We start from the raw sequence: 22,450 nt of genomic DNA, 5'->3' as shown, positions 1-22,450 counted from the left end.
CTTCTCTGCTCCCACCACCCAGATTCAGGAGCACCTTTCCTTCTCCCTCCTCTGCTCCTAGTTCAGCAGATCTTTCACCTCCCCACCACCCAGGTCCAGCAGCACCTCTCCATTTCCCCACCACTCAGGTCCAGCAGCATTTCTCCCCCAAATAACAGCAGCACCATCCCCCCCCCCCCACCTCCGACAAGCATCATCTTTATCTTTGCACCCCTGCCACTGGTATATGTACCAGGAACCTCTAGTCTAGAATATTTCAATGGCTAGGAAAAGCTTTAGGAGGCCCCTTAAGCCCTCTTAAAACACAATCTCATTGATGAGTAGACAACTTCCACATAAATATTATCTGCTTCTAGAAATTTTATAATAAAAGTGAAAGCTCATTCTTCTGAAAAAGACACAAAACTATAGGATCATCTCCCACTTCAAGGGAATTTCACTTTCCTCGAATGAGTCTCTAAAAAGGAGCAGGATCTGGGAGAACTGAAACAGCATGACTAAGTGGTTGTGGGGTTGTTGTTTTTTTTAAAGTAAATATGCTTGAAGCAGAGCCAAAATGAAATTGGGAGAAAAATCTTTAGCTAAACTTGATACAGAAAAACCCACTTGCTCAAAAGATTGTTTCTCCAAAATTGATAACACTGGTACTGAAGCAGTTGAAGTTGGCATTTAAAGTGAAACCAGAACAGAACAATTAGACAAAATGGCTGCTGCAGCCATGGTCTATAATAGAGCACTGTGGGGAAACCTCATTCACAGCAGAAAGGAGAAAGCCCTGAAGAAGAGGTACCTTCCCTTCGATTTTCTATCATTTTACACTACCAACAAGGACCAGAAGCTGCTCTCTAAGATTCAACACTTTAACATTCTCCACAGGAACAGCCATGAAGAAACACTAACAAATGGGAAAGCAGCTGTGAGAAACATCAAATTTTAGCACAGAAACAGTTCCATACTATTTCCCTACTAGTGCAAGTGCAACAACTAAAACTATAGAGACTTCCTAAATTCTCTTCACACACAAACACTCTGAGCTCTCTGGATAAAGGCAGCCAGTCACACAGAATAGCAGAAAAGGTTCTGAGGTCAGAGTACAGGGGACAGAGTACCCTGCATCCCCAGGTATTACTTTCTCACCCCAAGAATAAAGAATACACTGTAAAAAAAATGGAGAAATCCTTTCCCCTGTCTCTACGGACACCAGTCATCGACTAATTCAGGATCTTGAGAATAGTTTGTGAAGGAGTTGCACAACTAGACATCCCCACCTGCTGGAGATAGAATATTGAATTGTTGGAGCTGCACACATTTCCTTATATGCAGAAAGAACCCAGTCACAAGAATAGTCAAAACCCACTAATGAAAAATTTTCTACAATACAAATTCAGTTTAAAGATTGTAAATGAAATATACTGTAAAATAGTTGCACCACAACACTTCTATATTTTACTCTAAGATTAAAAGTATGTGTGGGCCCTCAGTGACTGGGACTTTACAAAACATTGGAGCCATTTTCCGTAACACGAAGACCTTCTTAGCATTCCTCAGTTACCAATACATCAATGGACTCCACACATGCACCAAAATGTGACAATCAGTAAAAAGTGTAGCAATAAATAAAAACTATAAATGTTAACCAACTTTCATGCAAAATTTTGTCTCTACAGTCTTATAAACTGTCAATCATCAATTGACCCAAACTAAAAATCAAATGAAGCACACATGACCTTCAAAATCCAACATTTCTCAACAGCATATATTTAGAAAAACAAATCATAAAGTATCATTGTTGTAAAATATCACTTATCTGAAAATGATTTGATCTCTCAAGCTCCAGGAACAATTATTTTCAAATAGTGATTTTTTTACAACCGTGATAGTGCATTCCTTATATGGCACAGCACAGTTCTATACTATTCCTACCTGCTGGTAGATAGATACATAAACTCATAAATTCCTGGACTGGTCTGATGCTGATGCTAAGGACAGTAGCATCTAGAGCAGTAGTCTGGGCTTTGGTAAGAGAGCATTATAGGGAACTTAGGTTCTGGATTCAGATTTGGTCTGTAAGAATAAAGATAACAAGGTCTGAAATTGCTTCCACTGGAGATGAAGGAAGCATTACTTTGTAACATAGGGCTAGATTCACTAAGGCCACGGATCAGAACCATGAGGGATCCGAACCGTGGCTGGGGGGCTAATTCACAAAGTGCCCTCATGCAAATGAGGGTGATCGTAATCACGCCCCCCACCGACTGCACGGATCGCTCTCCAGGGATCTTGACGCATGTGCAGACTATCTCCTTTGCCTGTAGATGGTCTGTGCATGCTCACTGCCGAGCTTGAAATGTTTTTTGTGTGTTAAGAGCTGGAAACTTTTGCAAGCCCGTGGTTTTAACCCGCGGGTTGAAAGCGGGACTGCATTGCAGGTTAAAACCAGAGTTGGGGTAGAGAGCAGGAGAATTGGGGAAGAGAGCAGAAGATCAGGGCAGAGAGAAGGTTTTTTGCTCATGCCACAAGAGAAGGTTTTTTGCTCATGCCACTGGTCCACACCAGTCGCTTGTTTTTGGGTTGGCCAGCCCAGTCGGTGTGCCTTCTTTAGTTTAGTGAATGGCGTCCTTCCTACTTTGCATGCCGTTTCCCCTCATTTGCATGCGCGGATCGGATTGGAGGATGATTGGCCACGAGGTTAGTGATTCGGGTCGGAGGAAGATAAGGGTGCAAAGTGGTCGGGACATGATTGGTGTCCTTAGTGAATCTAGCCCATAGTCTGGGCACACATAGGCTGCATAAAGAGAGCAAACATAGAAAAGGGACTGAGAGTCATGTAAAAGATGAGATTTTTTTGGTCTATGAGAATGTGTTTCAGTGTAATTACCTGTATTGTGAATCACAGATTTTCAATAAGGATATTCTACCATAAAAAGATGAGATTTTATTTATTTATAAGCACTTATTAGTTGCCAATCTGAAGACTAGCCCAACCATAGTAACATATAGAAATTACATACACAGTTAACAGTACTTTACAGGATGCAGCCATGGGGCATGTCCAAAAAGCAAGGGGGAGTATTGTGGGCGTGTTTTGGGTAGGACTAGGGAAGGCCCAAAATCAGGACATCCAACAATGATTACCAAAGGGAAGGAAATGCTGAAATGTAGAAAGAAGGTTGTCATTAGTTACATCTGTTTCAATCATGTCTAGGGTACAATAAGGCAGTGTTTCTCAACCTTTTCAAGCCAAATACCCCCATGCCTAACAAATACCAACCGAATACCCTTGACTAAACTCTGCCCCAAACCCACCCCTGATGCCACCCCATAATAATAGTATTAATTATTACGCAATTACTTCCATCCATTTTTCATATACACACAATATAATCTTATTAATATATAATGGCAACCACAAAATTAAAAAAACACAGCACACTGTACGCAAAGAAAATGTTAATTATCGATAGACAGGGGTCTAACTAAGATGGCATCCTGAAGGCGCTCGACAGAATGCCACCGAGTCTTTCACTCTATCTATGATGAAGCGGAAATCGAAGACCCGGGTTTTTCCTTCCGAACCCGGGTCGCAACCTCAGCTATCAGGTGCCTAAAGCAGTGCTGGACGAGAAGACCTCGGCTTGGGGTGAGAGCATATCAGAGAGCCCTCAAACCTCTCTCGAGGCAGTCAGCCTCTTGCTGGAAGAGTTTAGAACACCGGTGCGGCCACTCCCCCAACTGGTGCTGCAGAGCACAGGGAGCAAGGGGAGCCCAGCAGCAGCCTCCGAGGGCTGTGAAGAGGAGGACGAAGAACTGGCAGTGAAGAGGATATCAGCTGCTTCAACAATACAACTGCCACCGTGTGGAACCTTGGAATTGGCAGAAGGTACCCAGGGATCCCTGTTGGTGTTTTTGCCTCCAGGTACTGTGAAATCTAAAGATTTGGACTTTAAGGTTGCAATAGCTCCATTGCAGTTATAGATTTAAATTCTATTTGGGAAGCAATTTCAACACTACAATCTGCTCTGGGATCTCAATTACAATTACTAGCTACACATTATTCTGGAATACTATTGGAGTCGTTAGTAATGCAACAAAGAGTGGACAAATTAGAGAATAAATCACTGGAGCAGGGGAAAAAATTGGAAAGCTTGGGAGCACAAAATCAACTCCTAATGAAAGATAATGGTAACAATTGGAAAAATTGGAAAATATAACAAGAAAACAAAATCTAAGACTGATTAATTTTCCCAAATCATCTACTATCTCAGCCTTGGATGTTTAAAAAGTATCTTCTGGAGATTTTGAAGGTCCCACAAAACTCTTTTCTGCCTATTTCAAAGATTTACTATATTTCCATGGGAAAAAAGAAAACTTTAGAAGAACAACAGGAACCAGTAATTGACTTATTGTACTTAACAAATTTATTAGAGTCATCAGGAAAAGACCAACTTAGCGTAGCCACACTTTTTGAGCAATTAGCGCTTGACTCAGATAGAGATTGTATTCTAAAGATGTTTTTTAAACACAAAGATGTACTCTTTCTAAATCAAAAAATTAGAATGTACCCAGATGTGTCTAGATTAACACAAAAAAAAGAGAAAACAGTTTTTGGTTTTGAGACCTCAGGTTTTAAAACTGGAAGCTACCTTTGTATTAAGATATCCATGTAAGTGTTTGGTCAATTACAAGGGAGCTAGATATATTTTCTTCGATTCGTCATAGTTATGTAGATTTATTGTGGACAACGGTGTGGTGACAGCAAGTACCCGCACCAATAGACAAGAATAAGCTCGTAGTTAATATTTTAGGCTTACTTCAGGATGTCCGTCAGGTTTCCTATGGAATTGCGTTAGTGTAATTTCTCCAATTATTGTGGACTGAGAAACAGTTAAAATATGTTTAGATTTCCTTTTTTATTCATATTACCATGGAAACTGTTGATTTCAAGATGATTGTTGTCATCATAAAAAATATGAAACAATAAAAAAAAAAAAGAAAATGTTAATTATCATTTATATTTGGGGGGTTTTCAAAGATGTCAAGGCAGATGATTTTAAAATATGCAATGTCACCTCAGTAACAACTATAGAAAAAGACAAATATAGTGCAAAATATAGACAGCAGATATAAATTCTCAAAACTGACACACTTTGATCAATAAATTGAAAATAAAATCATTTTTCTTACCTTTGTTGTCTGGTGATTTCATGAGTCTCTGAATGCACTTCCTTCTGACTGTGCATCCAATCTTTCTGCCTCTTGCATGCTTCCTCTCCTCCAGACCTCATTCCATTCCCCAACCATCTCTCTGTGTCCCTCCATGAGTCCAACTTTTCTTCCTCTCTTATCCTCATAACATTTTTCACCACGGCCCACCAGCCCCATGCCCATTTCTCCTTCTATCACCCCTCTCCAACACCATGCCACATCTCTCCTTCCATCACTTATGCCCAACATTCCTCCCCCTTGCATCCTCTTCAATCTATCTCTCTGTTCCCTCTCCACCACCACCCAACATTTTTCCCTCTCATTCTTTTATTCCCCATGCATCTTTACCTCACTTCTCTCTATGCCCAATTTTCCTCTTCCTTTTTCCCCATGTGCACCATCTTTTTCCCTCTCACTCACACATTCAAGCCCAACAATTGTCCCTTTCTATTCCCTCCCTCCCTCCTTCCTATGTCCCAAGATAGTGCCCCCTTCCTTCCTCCTTCCTATGTCCCGAGTTCTTGCCCACTCCCCCTCACTGCCTTCCAGCCTTTGTACTTCCTCCTTCCCTGCTGCACCGAAGCCTGCCTACCCACTGCCGATTCCTCCTCCCCCCGGTCTGCCGTCCTTCCGCTCACCGCTCGCTCCATCTAATTCCCCCACGCTGCTGCCGCAACTCCAGGAAGGTAAGGGGCTAGGCACGTGAAGCGATTGCACACCACTGGCCCACAAGCCTTCCCCCAACGTCAATTCTAACATTGGAGAGAAGGTCTGGGTCAGCCAAGCGATTGGCTGGCCCAGACTTTCTCTCCGATGTCAGAAGTGATGTCGGGGGAAGGCTTGTGGGCCAGCGGTGTGCAATCACTGCATGCACCTGGCCCTTCCCTTCCTGGAATTGCGGAAGCAGCGGGGGTGGGGGTGTGTGTAATTAAATGGAGCGGGCGGGTGGTAGGCGGCAAGTGGGCGGCCAGCAGCAGTGGCAGGTGGGCGGCGGTCAGCTCGCATACCCCCAACAGGCGGTCCACGTACCCTCTAAGGTCCGCATACCGCAGGTTGAGAAACCCTGCAATAAGGTACTCCCAGGAACTGGCCAAAGGTTTCTGTCCCCTTCTCTATCACCTGAAAATGAAACTGGAAAGGAATACCAGGCTCTGTGACTGCTTCAAGTATTATGAACATTCTGAACAAAGCAGCATACAGCACTGAGGAGTAGCTTAGTGGTTGGTGCAGTGGACTGTAAGCTAAGGAACCCAGGTTCAAATCCTCCAATGCATATAGACCTATCTCATGAATATTCATTATAGATATCATGAAAATTAGACTGGTTCGGTGTGCGCCAAGAATTGGGTTAAAAACCATTGAACTTGAGGATTGAAGGCATAAAATAACAATAAATAGAGAATGGAAACGACAAGACTAAAGGAAAAAGAGGGATTAAGAGACCAGGAGAAAGAACAAGAAATGAAGAAACAACAGCATGTGATAGAGGAGGTGTACAATAATGGTTCAGCAAATATTAAGGTTTCTAAATATTTTATTAAACATGAATGAATATATTGCATTACAGTGTAATTTTCTGAGTAAGAGAGTGTTCTTGGCATTCCCTATAAAAATAATTTATTTGCTTGCCCTGTGTAATGCCTAATCAGCAGTCACCGATAAGCACTTTGTATAAACTATATAAATGTTGCTTCAAAAGATCAACATAGGGGAATTCAAGCATGAAAAGAAAGCTACACAATAAATTTTTGTTTCAAGGAAAATGTAGATAAACGAAGCATAAAACAATCTTTGGTAGTGAAACAGTCTATTCTGAGATTAAAACTAAACCTGCAAAATTGTTAATTTTTTTCTGAACTAATAGTTAAGGCTCATGACAGATGGAGCCTGACCTAACTTTTCATAAAACAGAGTGAATTTGAGCTTGGTTAAGCTTTCTGGAGGTACCATCACTAGGAGGGAACTAGAGGCTTTAAATAGGGAGGTATTTTGCTTACAATAAATATACTCGGGTCACAGTTAGGAGCAGGAGCAGCATACATCCTTCAATGCATCTCAAGCTGTGGTATGTTTCTTTTGTATTCTCATGGGCTTCTCCCAAAGGAGCATCACAGGTGGAACATAACATTACCCATCAAATGGATAGCCTTAAAATCTCTTGCTGAAAGACTATCTATGGGCACTAGCAGACTTTAAAAGCATTGTTCTTGGGCCTGCATTTCTTAAAAGTAGCACATACGAGTATATTATCTATGCATGATTAAGGGGCCCTTTTGATAAGCAGTAAACTTTTCAGCTACTGTGGCTTAACATGGGACTTTATCCCATGGGAGCTGAAAATTTAATGTAGCAACTATTAGTGAGTATACCCAGCATGGCCTATACAGGTCCTAAGTAAAACTGCCCATTAGCAGGTGTTAATTAGTATGAAGATACTGCAGAGGTACTTAGGGCCTCATTTCCTAAACGGCATCTGAAAGTTGGTCAGGATATCTTGAATGTGATTTAATATGGCATACCGTATTATCTCGTACTAGTCTTATAGCCCGTTACATTAACGGGTTCTAGAATATATGTGTGTGTCTCTCTCTTTATTTCTTTCTCTCTCTCTCCTTAGCCGCTTTCTTTCTTTCTTTTTCCTTGGCTGTCCATCACCACCCCTTGCCTGCTCGCCCTGTCCATTCTCCCTTCCTTTTACCTCCCCTGTGTCCACCACCACCCCTTCACTGCTCTCCTTATGCAGCAGCAGCCCTTCTCCCTTTGTTTTACCTCCCCCCTGTCCATCAGCACCTCTTTCCTTCTCCCCCTGTCCAGCAGTAGGCGTCTCTTCCTTTTTCTCCCACCCTCCTCCTTCTTATCCCTATGATACACTTACCTTGCTCTGCCCCTGATCAGAGGTTCCCGACAGTCGCCCAGTTGCACCCATTGGAAAAGTTCCTTCTGCCGCATCCCGCACCCCTCCTGACATGACTCCCGATGTCTTTCTTTCTGTCTGTCTCTGTCCCTGAACACCTTTGTCTGTTTGTCTTTCTGTATATTTTCCCTGTGTCTTTCTTCTTTTCTTTCTGTCTCCCTTCCTCCCTCTGTCTGTCTCGAAGCAGCATCCCCTCCCCCTCCATTTCCCTTCCCCCACACCAGTTCCCTGTGCACCTGCCCCTGTATCTTATTTTCTTTCTCCCTTCCTCCCTCTGTCTGTCTGTCCGAAGCAGCATTCCCTCCCCCCACACCAGTTCCCTGTGCACCTGCCCCTGTGTCTTTCTTCTTTTCTTTCTGTCTCCCTTCCTCCCTCTGTCTGTCTGTCCAAAGCAGCATTCCCTCCCCCTCCATTTTTCTCCCCTCACACCAGTTCCCTGTGCACCTGCCCCTGTGTCTTTCTTCTTTTCTTTCTGTCTCCCTTCCTCCCTCTGTCTGTCTGTCCAAAGCAGCATTCCCTCCCCCCGCACCAGTTCCCTGTGCCTGCATTAGTGTTTCCTCTATCCCCTTTCCCTTCCTGCAGGCCCGACTACACATGACGATTCAAGCTGCATGTCCAGCAGTCTTCACACGCTGCTTCGGGTCCTTCTACTGGCCTGATTTACTCTGGCACGTCCGGAGCAAATCAGGGCAGTAGAAGGGCCCGAAGCAGCGTGTGAAGACTGTTGGACACGCTGCTTAAATCGCCAGTCGGGCCCGCGGTAAGGGAAGAGGGGGGGGGCGGCAAATGAGTTGGGTCCCGGGCAGCAGAAAGTTGCTGGGCTCGTCGGTGGGGGTGCTGAGTGGCCGCGATCCCTCTCCTCTCAGACCCCCCCTCCGCTGGAGGAACGGATATCGGCGGTTACAGCCGCTGGCTTCAGCGTCTTCTATCCACTGCGGCCAACCCTAGCGGAAAGAGGAAGTAGTCAGAGAGGGCGGCCCGCAGTGGACAGAAGACAGCAAAGCCAGCGTTCTCTTAATTTAAAAGCGGGTGAGCCAGCGAGAAGGAGGAGGTGGTGTTTTTGGCAGTGAGTGAGGGCGGGAGGGGGGAGTCGCCGGCTGTGCTGTGCTTTCCCGATCGCAGTGGCGCTGCTGTTGGTGTCAGAGCTCGCCGCCTTGGTGGAGAGTAGGGAGGCTGTTGTGAGGTAATACGCGCGCATGCGCACTCGTGCGGCCACATCCCGACAGAAAAGGGATCAGGAACATGCTTGTTGCGAGTGCGCATGCGCGGGCTAGCATTTTATTATATAGATATAATGCGCTGCTGTATATAATGCGCACCCCGACTTTTTAAAAACAACGTAATACAAAAAACTGTATACTTATGTATAATGTGCCGGCATAGTTGTCAATGTCCCTTTAATGTAAATGCGGCACAGCATAAGCTATATATGTTAAATCTTTGACACGTGCTATGATTACTGGATAGTGAATTTAAATACAAAACACATTGTAAGTACAGTGGAACTTTGGTTTACGAGCATAATTTGTTCCAGAAGTATGCTCGTAAACCAAATTGCTCGTATATCAAAGCAAGTTTCCCCATAGGAAGTAAGGGGAACTCGCTTTGATCCATTTCACCTCGTCCCCCCCCCCTCGAGGCTATCGACGCTGCTCCGTTCACCACCCTTGAGGTCACCGATGCTGCTCCATACCCCCCTCCCGCGATCCGGCATCCCCCTCTGCGAACCGACATCCTCCCACCCGCTCACGTCGCCCCCCCTCCCCCACGATTCTACATTCCCTCCCCGAGCACCGAAACAAAATCCCTTACCCCGAATGGGCACCGGCACCAGCACCAACGCATAGGGACATGCCGGTGCTGGAAGATCCTCCCTCTTCTGGGCTGGGCGGTGCGTCAAAGGAGATCCTCCCTGTTGCCTGTGCTGGGCTGGACTGGGCTTTGAACATTTGCGCATGCTCAAAGCCTTCTGATCTCGCTCTCTCTGAGATTCTCAGATTCAGAATCTCGGAGAGAGCTAGATCAGAAGGCTTTGAGCATGCGCAAATGCTCAAAGCCCAGTCCAGCCCAGCACAGGCAACAGGGAGGATCTCCTTTGATGCACCGCCCAGCCCAGAAGAGGGTAAGGGATTTCATTTTGGTGCTTGGGGGGGGGATGTAGAATCTCGGGGGGGGGGGACACGAGCGGGGGAGGGGAGGCCTGATCGCTGGGGGGGATGCCGGATCGCGGGGGCACTTGTAAATCGAGTCAAACTCGGTTTCCGAGGCACCAATTTTGCAAATGTTTTGCTCGTCTTGCAAAACACTTGCAAACCGGTGCACTTGTAAACCGAGGTTTGACTGTATTAGATATGAGTTCTAGACATTATATTCTATAAATTACAAACATTAAAGTAATACCATAGGTAATTCAACACCTTCTGACCGAGCCCAGTTAACATGGTGTGTATACCTATGTATAATACGCACCCAGAGTTTGACATTTCTTTGAGTGGAAAATAAGAGCGCATTATACACGAGAGAATACGTTAGTTTGCTAATATATGGCCTTCCCAGTTTTCGAGGGATACTATTAGTATGTGATTGTGCTTTAATTGAAGATGTTTTAATGTATTTTGTCTGGGACTATTGTGAATGTTTTACTGTGAACCGCTTAGGGATAGGCGGTCTATAAATTTTAGAAATAAATAAATGTTAGGTTTCAGTAGGTGTCCTACCGCTGCCCAACTTAATTGTTTTAACTGGCTTTAATCGGCGTGGTAATTGAATGCACCATTAAAAAACATTTAAACATTTGTTAAAAGAGGAGGTGCCTAATAGAGTAGGGGCTCCTTTTACTAAGCTGCGGTAGTGGTTTTAGTGTGTGCAGAATTGCCGCGTGTGCTAGACGCTAACGCCTCCATTGAACTGGCGTTAGTTTTTTCATTTAGCGTGGGGGTTTGCGTGCGCTAATATTCTGCGTGCGCTAAAAACGCTACCGTAGCTTAGTAAAAGGAGCCCTAGATGTCATAATCACGCCTACAGCAAGTCGGGTCACAGCAGATATGGTTAGGGGTGGAGATGACCTTAGGCGCCATTAGGCTGGATTCTCAAATGAACTTAAGTGTCTTCAACGTAGGCCAGTAAAACCCTGGCCTACATTACCAGTGCCTAGGTTCTGTGATAGGTGCCATTAGGAAAGATTCCTTAAATGGTGCCTAAGGGTGATTGACATGGGACCCGGCACCTTTATTATTGGTGGTTGCTGATTTGGGTGCCGTTTGCCAAAGCTGATCCATAATGCCCCCAATTTAGGGCATTAACAATGTTAGCCAGTTAGTATGCGGTACGTGAAGCATGAAAAATGGCTTTCATGCCTACTCTCTGCCCATATATATAACACAGAGAGAAGACTTCTCAGGAGAAAGGTCACAAACGTATTTTTAGAAAAAGATTCAATTACTGTGAAGGACACTTAGGCATACACTCAGAATATGTGTAGTCCGACCAAGAGCCAAAGCTCCTATAGACGAACCCGCTGTCCCATCACTGTGTATGGCTATTAAGTGTTGAAAATAAGGTGTTCTTCTGAAATATCTGACTGAATGTTTCAATGGCAGGAAGGATAAAGAAATCCTACTTAACTTAAATTTGTTAGGAAGTCCCGACATGGGCCATGTTTCGTGGTCTTTTTCAAGGAACCCAGAGGGAAGAAATGGAAAAAATTCCAATGCCAAAGAAAAGCAGGGTGATGTAGACAGGAAGATAATTCATAAATTTTAGAAACAGCTTCGTGGCGAATTATCTTCCTGTCTACATCACCCTGCTTTTCTTTGGCATTGGAATTTTTTCCATTTCTTCCCTCTGGGTTCCTTGAAAAAGACCACGAAACATGGCCCATGTCGGGACTTCCTAACAAATTTAAGTTAAGTAGGATTTCTTTATCCTTCCTGCCATTGAAACATTCAGTCAGATATTTCAGAAGAACACCTTATTTTCAACACTTAATAGCCATACACAGTGATGGGACAGCGGGTTCGGCTATAGGAGCTTTGGCTCTTGGTCGGACTACACATATTCTGAGTGTATGCCTAAGTGTCCTTCACAGTAATTGAATCTTTTTCTAAAAATACGTTTGTGACCTTTCTCCTGAGAAGTCTTCTCTCTGTGTTACATATATTTGCTTTGACTTCTCAGCCCTGAAAATTTTGTTTGTACAATCATCCTCACCTCACCTATTTTTGACTTACTCTCTGCCCATGCCATACCCCTCATATAAAAATCACTTGAGAGGTTTGCTAACATATTTATTACAAAGCCCCTTAATGTGAGCCATTTGCTAGCAGTTACTGCACGGTACAACCCTCAGATACTATATAGGGCACTCATTTTTGGGTGCCCAAATCTGGGTGCAAATCTGAGATCTAAGGGCAAGTTGATTAGTTAATGAGCCTTTTAACAATCAATTATTGGAGTTAATTGGTACTGATTTAGCATTACATGTGGATCTAAGCGCCATAACACTACGGGCCTAAAGTGTCTTGTGCGCAATCTGAAAGGAGGTGTGGTCGTCGGAGGGACATAGGCAGGCCGGGGCAGTCCAAAAATTTAAGAGCAATGTTGAAGAATACCAGGGTTACACACCCAACCTGTGAGCTAGGATTTACACCAGGTTTCAACAGGTATAAGTTCTTGCACCTGAAATTGGGTGCGGGAATCTGTGCTAAGTACTGTTCTATAAAGCAGTGTTCTTCAACCTTTTGACACCTATGGACCGGCGGAAATAAAATAATTATTTTGTAGACCGGCACCAGTCTGCGGACCGGTGGTTGAAGAACACTGGGCTAGTCGTGGTTCAGACCCCATTTTTTCCATTCATTTTTCATATATACACACACACACAATATAGGGCTCCTTTTACGAAGGTGTGCTAGCGGTTTTAGCGCACGCACAGGATTAGTGCGCGCTACCCGAAAATCTACCGCCTGCTCAAAAGGAGGCAGTAGCGCCTAGCGAGTGCTATTCCGCGCGTTAAGGCCCTAGCGCACCTTCGTAAAAGGAGCCCATAATCTTATTAACAACACATAATGGTTAACCACAAAATTAAACTACACAAAGCACACTGTATGTTTCTCAACATTCATTCCTACCAGAAAACAGATAACCCCTATGCAAATACAGGACCAAAAACTAAAAGTACTAATATATAAAACTAAAAGTACTAATATAACCCTAAGATTCAAGACTCTGCATGCAGTACAACCTCAGAGAAAAAGAAACAAATGCATTTCTTCCTGAACAGTGCAAAATACTGACAGCACATGTAAATTCTCAAAATTGACAATTCAATCACTAAATTTAAAACTAAAATCATTCCCCCCTACTTTTGTTGTCTCCCTCCTTCCATGCTGTGTCTTCTTTCAGGCCTGCTCCCACCTGGCCATTTTATGCCGCCTCCGGTGTTATCTTCAGGCCGGCTCCCTCTTCCTCACTGACACAGTGCACAAAGATACGTGCATCAGCTCCTCGCGTGTCCCACGCCTCATTGGAAAGCCTTCCCTCTGACGTTGCGATGTCAGAGAGAAGGCTTCCGGTTCAGGTGCAGGACGCGCGTCGGAGCTGCTGCCCGCGGCTTTGTGAATTGTGTCAGTGAGGAAGAGGGAGCCGGCCTGAAGATTAACGCCGCACCGATCGCCCTGCAGACCGGCAGCTAAAGAACACTGCTATAAAGGACACTCAATCTGGAGCAACCTTTATAGAACAGCACTAGGGGGTAGATCTTTCCCAGCACTATTTACTGAATCTGACCCTAACATCCTAATGCGGTTTAGTAAAAGGGCCCCTAAATATAGCGAACCTAAGCAACCAAACCCAGATCTGGAATCATGAGAATGTTAGGAATCTTTTGGTTTTGAAGAGGGAATTCTGTATTCTTAGTGGAAGCTGAACAGCATAAAGCTGCACTGAGGAACTAGACTACAAACCAGGTACAGGCAACAAAACACCCTGACTCATCCTCCCCCCCCCCCCCCCCCAAAAAAAAAAAAAAATCAGATATAAAATTCAATTCTCAGCAATCATCTAGGGCCGAATTCTGTAAACAGTGCCTAAATCGGCGCTGTCTAGAAAAATAGACACCGGCCACTTGTCAATCACACTTAGGCACCGTTAAAAGAATCCTGGCTAATGACGCCTAAGAAAAGATTTAGACGCTGGCAATGTAGGCCAGCAGTATACTGGCCTACATTGCAGGTGCCTAAGTTCTTTAGTGAACCGCGCCTAATAGTGCCTAAGTCCCACTCCACCCCTCTAACCACGCCCTTAGATGTAAGGCGCTGTTAGGCATCCTGCTGTAGATGCGTTAACAGCGCCTACTTTTTAAAAAATACTACCCACAAACATGGCTGGGGAATGGAGAATGGGTGCATCTGTGCAAATCAATTAGCGCATTGGTATTGCCACCTGCTAATCAATTAGCACAGATCCATTCCGTCTACAAAATAGGTGGAGGTCGGGGTTTACACAACAATGGGAAAATCAGAAAATTGAGAGAAAACCAAAAAAACTCTGTGGAGTGACGATGTTCCCAAATGGACTTTATTTGAAAGTATCAAAGTTCCAAAGGTACACTAAAATCATCCACATAAAATAATTCCATCCACATAAAAGTAAATCATCCACATAAGAGCCTTAAAGGACCTAGTCCGCTAGGGATACAGGACCCAACATGGTCCGCGTTTCGACAAAAAGTCTTCTTCAGGGGTCCCTGGGGGTCCTATAAAGGTCACCACACAATTGTTTCCCACGTACTCACCTTTATAGGACCCCCAGGGACCCCTGAAGAAGACTTTTTGTCGAAACGCGGATCGTGTTGGGTCCTGTATCCCTAGCGGACTAGGTCCTTTAAGGCTCTTATGTGGATGATTTACTTTTATGTGGATGGAATTATTTTATGTGGATGATTTTAGTGTACCTTTGGAACTTTGATACTTTCAAATAAAGTCCATTTGGGAACATCGTCACTCCACAGAGTTTTTTTGGTTTTCTCTGGATTTTCTTCTTTGTGGATATTTTGGGGTCAATTCCTTTTGTTTTTGGCTTGATGCAAAATCAGAAAATTGACCATTTTAGCCCTTAGTAAAAATGGCCTTAGCGCATGGGAAAGGATCGTGTAATGGCAAGCTAAAGCTGTTTTTTTGCCACTGCTTAATAAAAGGGTCCCTGAGTTTGTTAAAAGTTCTATTGCATGTAAAATTTTTATTATCATAAATATGTGACATGAACAAAAAACAAGTATCTAAAAAAACAGGTGAAAAAGTCAAACTACAAACAAACTCAATTTTTTTATACCCTGTGCACATCATTAACTGACACCTAAGTTGCATTTATAAATTAGATATAAAATAGATACTTTGTGGACACTTCTCACAGGTGACCTATTATGAAATTCACATATGAACTTTAATATGAGAAAAACATTACATTTAACAGAAATGTATTTAGGGGTGTTGTACATGACAAATTTACATCACACCTCAAATTAAAAGCTGCATGTGCTCATTTTTTTTGCCAGTTACAAATCAAAATATGAAGCATCTAATTAGAATAAGTGTGAACTGTGACAAGTAATTGTACACGAGGGACAGACAAGTAAAGTTCTATAAACAGCCAATAGTATACTTCTAAGAAAATGAGAAAACCATAACCAAGATGCCAGCATTCTTCATACTGGTGACATACAGAAGAAATATGTCAATTTCCGTTTCAGTATGCGGACCTGGAACTTGCATCCTCCTGAGGACATCCACATTGCATTTGAGAGTCTCTGTCTCGTCAGGACTTTAAGCAGGTTGGAAGCCAAGCTGGAGTTCCCATTGCAATCAGTCAATAAAAGAGCCACTTGAGACACAAAAATGCTTAAATTCCTTGCTTTCTCAGCGTAAACATGAATTAAAAAGTTTAGGAATGCTAAGAGGAGATGGCTTCTCACCAGGATTATTCCTCTTCAAATTTTGAAATGGGGGAAATTGATCACTCAGCAGGATGGTCAAGCTGGAAATCTACAAAAGCAAAGATCAGCATGAACATTTAAATATAAGTTCCATTCTGTATATAATACTTATTTGACAAAATGTTATATACTGAAATATGTTTTACATTTTAACAAAATATTTTGTATTTGGCTTCCACATACCAGAAATAATAAATAATAATAATAACTTTATTCTTTTATACCGCCATTAACAAAAGTTCTAGGCGGTTTATACTAAAAAGAGCTGGACAATCAGCAAAATACAATAATACAGTAAAAAATACAAATATTTGTAAAATAGAATTTCAATAATAAAACTCACTAAGTAATAAACTTATCGAACAAAGTGGTCTTAATTAATTTCTGAAATCTGCAATAGGATAACATAGCTTGCTGAATACATTTATCTAACCAAGATTGTTGCCTACCAGCTTGAAATGCTAGGGTCCTATCTAAGAAGGTCTTATATCTACACCCATTAATTTTTGGATAAGCAAATAAGTAGAAGTTTCTAGTTTCTCTTGATGGTCTATGCAACACAAAATGAGGAAAAAGGTAAGCTGGAGACAATCCCGATATCAGCTTAAAGCAGATACAGGAAAATTTGAATAATACTCTTGCCCTTATCCACATGTAAATTATTCATAATTTTATCATGTTCTTTTATGAGCAGCATCAACATTTCACATAAAACCATCTTGGAACATGGCTTCAGAGGACCAGTTTGCAAACTACTGTTGTAGGTGATTCATTACTGTATTTGAATAAGATGACAAATCCTCTGTGGTGAAATTATTTTGCAGCCTAATTACTAAAGCTCATCAGTGTATATTCAGAAATAGTGTAGACTCAGATACAATAGGTTTTTTTCAGTTCCTAGAGGGCTCAGAGTTATAAAATAGAAGAGTTAAAGTGAGATTTGAATCAGGGTCCCTTGTTTTAAACGGCACTGCACTAATCACTAGGCTACCCCCTCTGCTCTGCCTAGATGTCTGTGTGACCATTTTTCTCAAAATGATGCTGGGCAGCCCTCCCCATCCCTGGGTTTTATTTTGGGGTTTTTTGTTGTCATTCATAAAGTTTATTTTATTAAAAAAAAATGTATATTCCATTTAATGCTTAAGCAGATTACAATAAAACGTACATAACTTATCACATCAATATATCACAAATAGTACAGAATTGCTACAGAACTATCAGTTTTACAGTTCATAAAATCCACTCTAAGGAACATCCACTCTAGTATAATGCTCTAAAAAAACAAATGAGTTTTCAGCAACTTTTTAAAAGATTTCATATTATTACATAATCTCAAGGAGCCTGGTCAAACAGACCATAATTGTGGGCCAGTCACTGATGTTGCTGAAGGCCATGTTTTCATATAATGTATCTCCTTCACTGATTCAAGAGACCGTCTCATTAATGACTGCAATCGCAAAAATTGCGTGGCAGATATCTCTTCAAAGTCTGAGTCAAATACCAGGGCGCTACACCGTAAACCACTTGATGGATAATTATCAGAATTTTATATTCAGTTCGATAAGTTACTGGCAATCAATGCAGTTTTAACACCGGAGAAATATGTTCAAAACATGATACCCCAGTGATCATTCTGGCTGCTGTATTCTGCACTATTTGCAAAGCCCGCACTTTAGACTTTGGGCTAGGGCTTTGTGTTAGGGCCTTAACGCGCGGAATAGCGCGTGCTAAATTGCCACGCACGCTAGACCTTAACGCCAGCATTGAGCTGGCGTTATTCTAGAAGCGTACCGTGTGGTTTAGAACACGGTAATTTTGTGCGTACGCTAAAAATGCTAGCGCACCTTAGTAAAAGGAGCCCTCAGCCTTGTCTAACAGCGCGTTACAGAAATCTAACTTTGAAATTACCAGGCTCTGCATTAATGCCCGAAAATCAGCCATTGACAACATAAGAACATAAGCAGTGCCTCTGCTGGGTCAGACCAGAGGTCCATCGTGACCAGCAGTCCACTCATGCGGCGGCCCAACAGCCTTTACTTTAGAAAGAACCCGAAATTGAAAGAATGCTCTCTTAATAAACTGTAATACATGTTCCTGCACTGTGTCCCAACCTGGATGCCTGGAACCTCCAACAAAACTTATTTAAGTAGAATGCCTAAGATTTATCCAGGTGGGAAAAAAAAAAGAACACGGCTAAATATTTTGGCACGCAAGGCTCAGCAATTGATAGTCTTGGGAAACCACCCACAAGTCTTAATACTGCAGAGATTCCTTTCGTCAGGGACATCAATGGGAAAATGGAAGCATGATATCAAGCAGCCTGATGTTCAAAACTAGACCAGCATTCTTCAATGCACTGGAATAGGTGCAGGAAGCAATTGCACAAAAAATGAAGAAACTCCTATCTAGGGAAACTAGAGTGGAGGAGAAAATGGAAACGGAGCGTATTTGCCGGCGTATAGGACGACTGGGCGTATAAGACGACCCCCCAACTTTTAGTTAAAAAATAGAGTTTTGTGTTATACTCGCCGTATAAGACGACCCCTTCTTCCTTCTCCACCCCTTTGTATTCCCCCATGTGCTTTCAGCGTTCTTCTCCCTCCTCTGTCTTCAAGTGCTTTCAGAGTCCTTCCCCCCCCCCCCCTTCTCTACCGCCCCGGGTGCAGCACAGCCAGCCAGGTCCCCTTACTTTTGTGGCACTTCCCCGACCGACCGACAACAGCCCGGGTCCGACAAACTTCCCTGCCCTTAACCGCGAATCTAAATTACCTTCTTACAGCTGCTGTAAGAAGGTAATTTAGATTCGCGGCTACAGGGCAGGGAGGATTGTCGGACCCGGGCTGTTATCGGTCGGTCGGGGAAGTGCCACAAAAGTAAGGGGACCTGGCCGGCTGTGCTGCAACCGGGGCAGGGCGGCCGCCCCTCTCTCTTGGTACTCTCTCTCTCCTTACCTGCCATGCCTGCAGCAGAGCCGAACGGAAGTCTTCCCGACGTCAGCGCTGACGTCGGAGGGAGGGAGGGCTTTGTTTAAGCTTTGTCTAAGCCCTCCCTCCCCTCCGACGTCAGCGCTGACGTCGGGAAGACTTCCGTTCGGCTCTGTGCTGCAAGCAGAGAAGGTAGGGAGAAGAAGAGCCGCGCGACTGAGTACATCCAGCCCCGCAAGTAAGGGCATGTAAACTGTACCCGGCGTATAAGACGACCCCCGACTTTGGGGAGGATTTTAAGGTACTAAAAAGTCGTCTTATACGCCGGCAAATACGGTAACTGGTTGCTGAAATGGTGAAAAAATACTCACAAGACAAAAATTGAATAAGCTGCAGCTTGGATAAATCCAATGGGCTCTGTGGAGAAAATATAACCAAAGCAGCCCTACATTAAAAAAAACTCTAGCACAGAAGTCCCATGTGTATGGATAACCAGTCTCGAATATCTGTAAACTTTAAAAGCTATTTTTTTTTTTTTTTTTTTTTACCACATTGGACTCTCCTGGATGATGACACCTATCAGTATGGACTTCATATCATGCTTGTTTTCGGAGAATTCACACACCCTACATCGTCATAAAAATGGGCAAATTTTTCTACCCAAGAAAAGTACACAGTATTAAGAAATTTTCACACATTTTTGTTGTTGTTGTTGTAGTTGTCTGGGTCTCACCATGTCTGGGTACGTAAAACTTATATTTTAGCCAAACATCAGTTCTACCTATCCAGATACAGCAGGACCCAGACTAGAGAATGACACGGAGGCGGGTTACCCGCGGCTAGCCGCGTTTAGCCGCAGGTAACCCACCAAAATGGGGAAGAAAAAATAGTGGCCTTTGCGGGATGGGGACAAGGCCATTCACCGCCCCGTGGAGCGGTGAATGGACTTGTCCCCGCAGTGAGGCAATCAAGGATCGCGCGGTCCCCGCCATCTCCCTCCCTCCTCCTCTCCAATCGCTGCCTGGCTGGCCCAGAATATCCTCTCCGACTTCAGAATTGACGTCGGAAAGACTTCCTGTCGGCTTTAGTAGCTGCAGCATGAGCATGGCAGTAAGAGCAGGGGAAAAGGAAGGAGGCTTTTTTTTTGAGCAGCAGGGAGGCAGCAGACTGGCTTTGGCTAGGGAGGGAGAAAGGTAGGCAGGCAGGATTCGGGGGTGGGGGTGGGACAAAGTGTGGAAGGCAGTGAGAGGGACATAGGAAGGAGGCACTAGGGGCACTAAAGACATGGGAAGGAGGCACTGGGGGCACTAAAGACAGAAAGGGGCACTAAGGACATGGGAAGGAGGCACTGGGGCACTAAAGACATGGGGAGGAGGTACTGGGGGCACTAAAGACAGGAAGGGGCACTAAGGACATGGGAAGGAGGCACTAGGCACTAAAGACATGGGAAGGAGGCACTGGGGGCACTAAAGACAGGAAGGGGCACTAAGGACATGGGAAGGAGGCACCGGGGGCACTAAGGACATAGGAAGGAAAGAGGGAGGGAATAGAAAGGGACAATTCTTGGGCCTGAGTGCAGAAAGAAAGAAATGAAAGAAAGGATACACAGACAGAAGGAAACGCAACCAGAGACTCATGAAATCAATCACCAGACAGCAAAGGTAGGAAAAATGATTTTATTTTCAATTTAGTGATCAAAATGTGTCAGTTCTGAGAAGTTATATCTGCTGTCTATATTTTGCACTATATTTGTCTATTTTTCTATAGTTACTGAGGTGACCGAGCTTGCGGAGATGGGGCGGAAACAGGGTTTTAAAATTTTAGTCCTAGTAGTTTGCCGGTCCACAAAATAATTATTTTATTTCTGCCGGTTCATGGGTGTAAAAAGGTTGAAAAACACTGATGTAGAGTATGCTGGCTTTCTTTTTCGCCCAGCCGCACGCGCGGCTGCTCGAGTTGTTCAATCTTCTCCTCTCTTACAACTTCCTGTTTCCGGTTGTGTCAGAGGAGAATATTGAACAAATGAGCACCCGCACGTGCGGCTGGGCGAAAAAGAAAGCCGGCATACTCTACATCTAAGGTGAGATGGAGGGAGAGAGATGGCGGAACACTGCAATCGGTCAGGTGTCTGCTGTTTTTGTATCACTGCCTGCCTGCGCTCACGTTCCAGAACCTCCTGCATTTTTAGTGTGCACAATTGACCTGATTCGAGCTATAGATGAACATGGGGGACACGTCATTGCAAGGGAAGACAAGTCAATTGATTTATTTTATGTTCTGTTTTTACTACAGGGCAGAGGCACTGAAACAGATTCTCAGTGCAGTAGTAGTAGTGGCAGGACTCTCTTCTGTCTTCATGGTGTTTCGCAGTACTGAGGCTTATATGGATGCTGCGGGGACGGTGACGGGGATGACGGTGACGGGGCGGTGAAGGGAACGGCGGTGACGGGGCGGTGCAGAGGATGGTGGGCCGGGGACAGTGCAGTGACGGGGACAGAATTTTTCCCCGTGTCATTCTCTAACCCAGACAACTGCAACAATCGTGACACCAGTCACGGAAGCCTAAGAGAACATCTTTTAAAAGTTTCCAGTGAATTTCATGCTTGTGACATCATTGAAAACGGAAATCTTGTATTTACATCACGTATGCAACACAAGCAGTGGCAATGGATGCATCTCCACTATTGCTTTGCTAACTGTCTCAAACCTTCCTTGAAGAGAACAGCCTAAGATGAGAAAGGTTAATTTAATATTCATAGACCTTTCTGCTGAGACTACCAACAAGAATGTTAATAAATGCCAAATTGTGATCATATCTTTACATAACGTGAACATCTATCGATTAAGAAATGGAGAAAATCAAATCATTTCATATAGGCTGTTAAGATAGTAATGATTTTGACTATTGATCTAAGTAAAAAATAAATTAGTCTCCAGGAAGTAATCCCACTGAGCCAGACTAACTTTTAAGGTACATGAGCCATTAGAACAAGAAAAAGTATTGTGTCAGTGGTAGTCAATAATTCTTATAACATAAATGTGTAAGAATTCAGAGGTTTTCACAAAATTCTTTAAACAGCATATACTATATTTTATTACCTGGCATGACAAGAGGTTGCTGTTGATTAATTTCTGCACTTAAAGAGAGACGACCACCTTTGGCCAATCTGTCACATAATAAGGTGATATGTTTCTTCAGTCTTGCAGTATCTTTGGGCATGTTCAGTTGACTGGTAAGGTTGAGAGCCTGCTCTTTAGAGCTCTTAGACAGGCAAGTTCTCAACAAGTGAGAGACTGCAGCATCCACACCCTCTTCCCAGCCCTGAGAAAAAAAAATAATGAATTAAGTTGTATTATTTACTTTTTTATGTTAAATACGGTTTGGAAATGTAATATCAAAATTTTAAATTTAAAAAA

At 43.5% G+C, this 22,450-nt stretch overlaps 1 protein-coding gene across 2 annotated transcripts in view; it reads right to left on the bottom strand.

Annotated features, from left to right (window-relative positions):
- Positions 1 to 15,234: 15,234 nt before the first annotated feature.
- The window catches only part of BBS9 (Bardet-Biedl syndrome 9), a 434,574-nt gene continuing 427,358 nt past the window's right edge, over positions 15,235 to 22,450 (bottom strand). For both annotated transcript variants that reach the window (XM_033930592.1, XM_033930591.1), the window contains exons 20-21: positions 22,133 to 22,355; positions 15,235 to 16,158 (exon numbers count right to left, since the gene is read on the bottom strand). In XM_033930592.1, coding sequence (XP_033786483.1) covers positions 16,130 to 16,158; positions 22,133 to 22,355 — 252 coding nt within the window. In that variant the 3' untranslated portion in view covers positions 15,235 to 16,129. The remainder of the gene's footprint in view (positions 16,159 to 22,132; positions 22,356 to 22,450) is intronic.

This window comes from Geotrypetes seraphini, chromosome 2 (genome assembly GCF_902459505.1).
Source record: "Geotrypetes seraphini chromosome 2, aGeoSer1.1, whole genome shotgun sequence".
Lineage (NCBI taxonomy): Eukaryota > Metazoa > Chordata > Amphibia > Gymnophiona > Dermophiidae > Geotrypetes > Geotrypetes seraphini.
The sequence above is the reverse complement of the archived record's forward strand: the minus strand, read 5'-3'. Positions and strand labels throughout refer to the sequence as shown.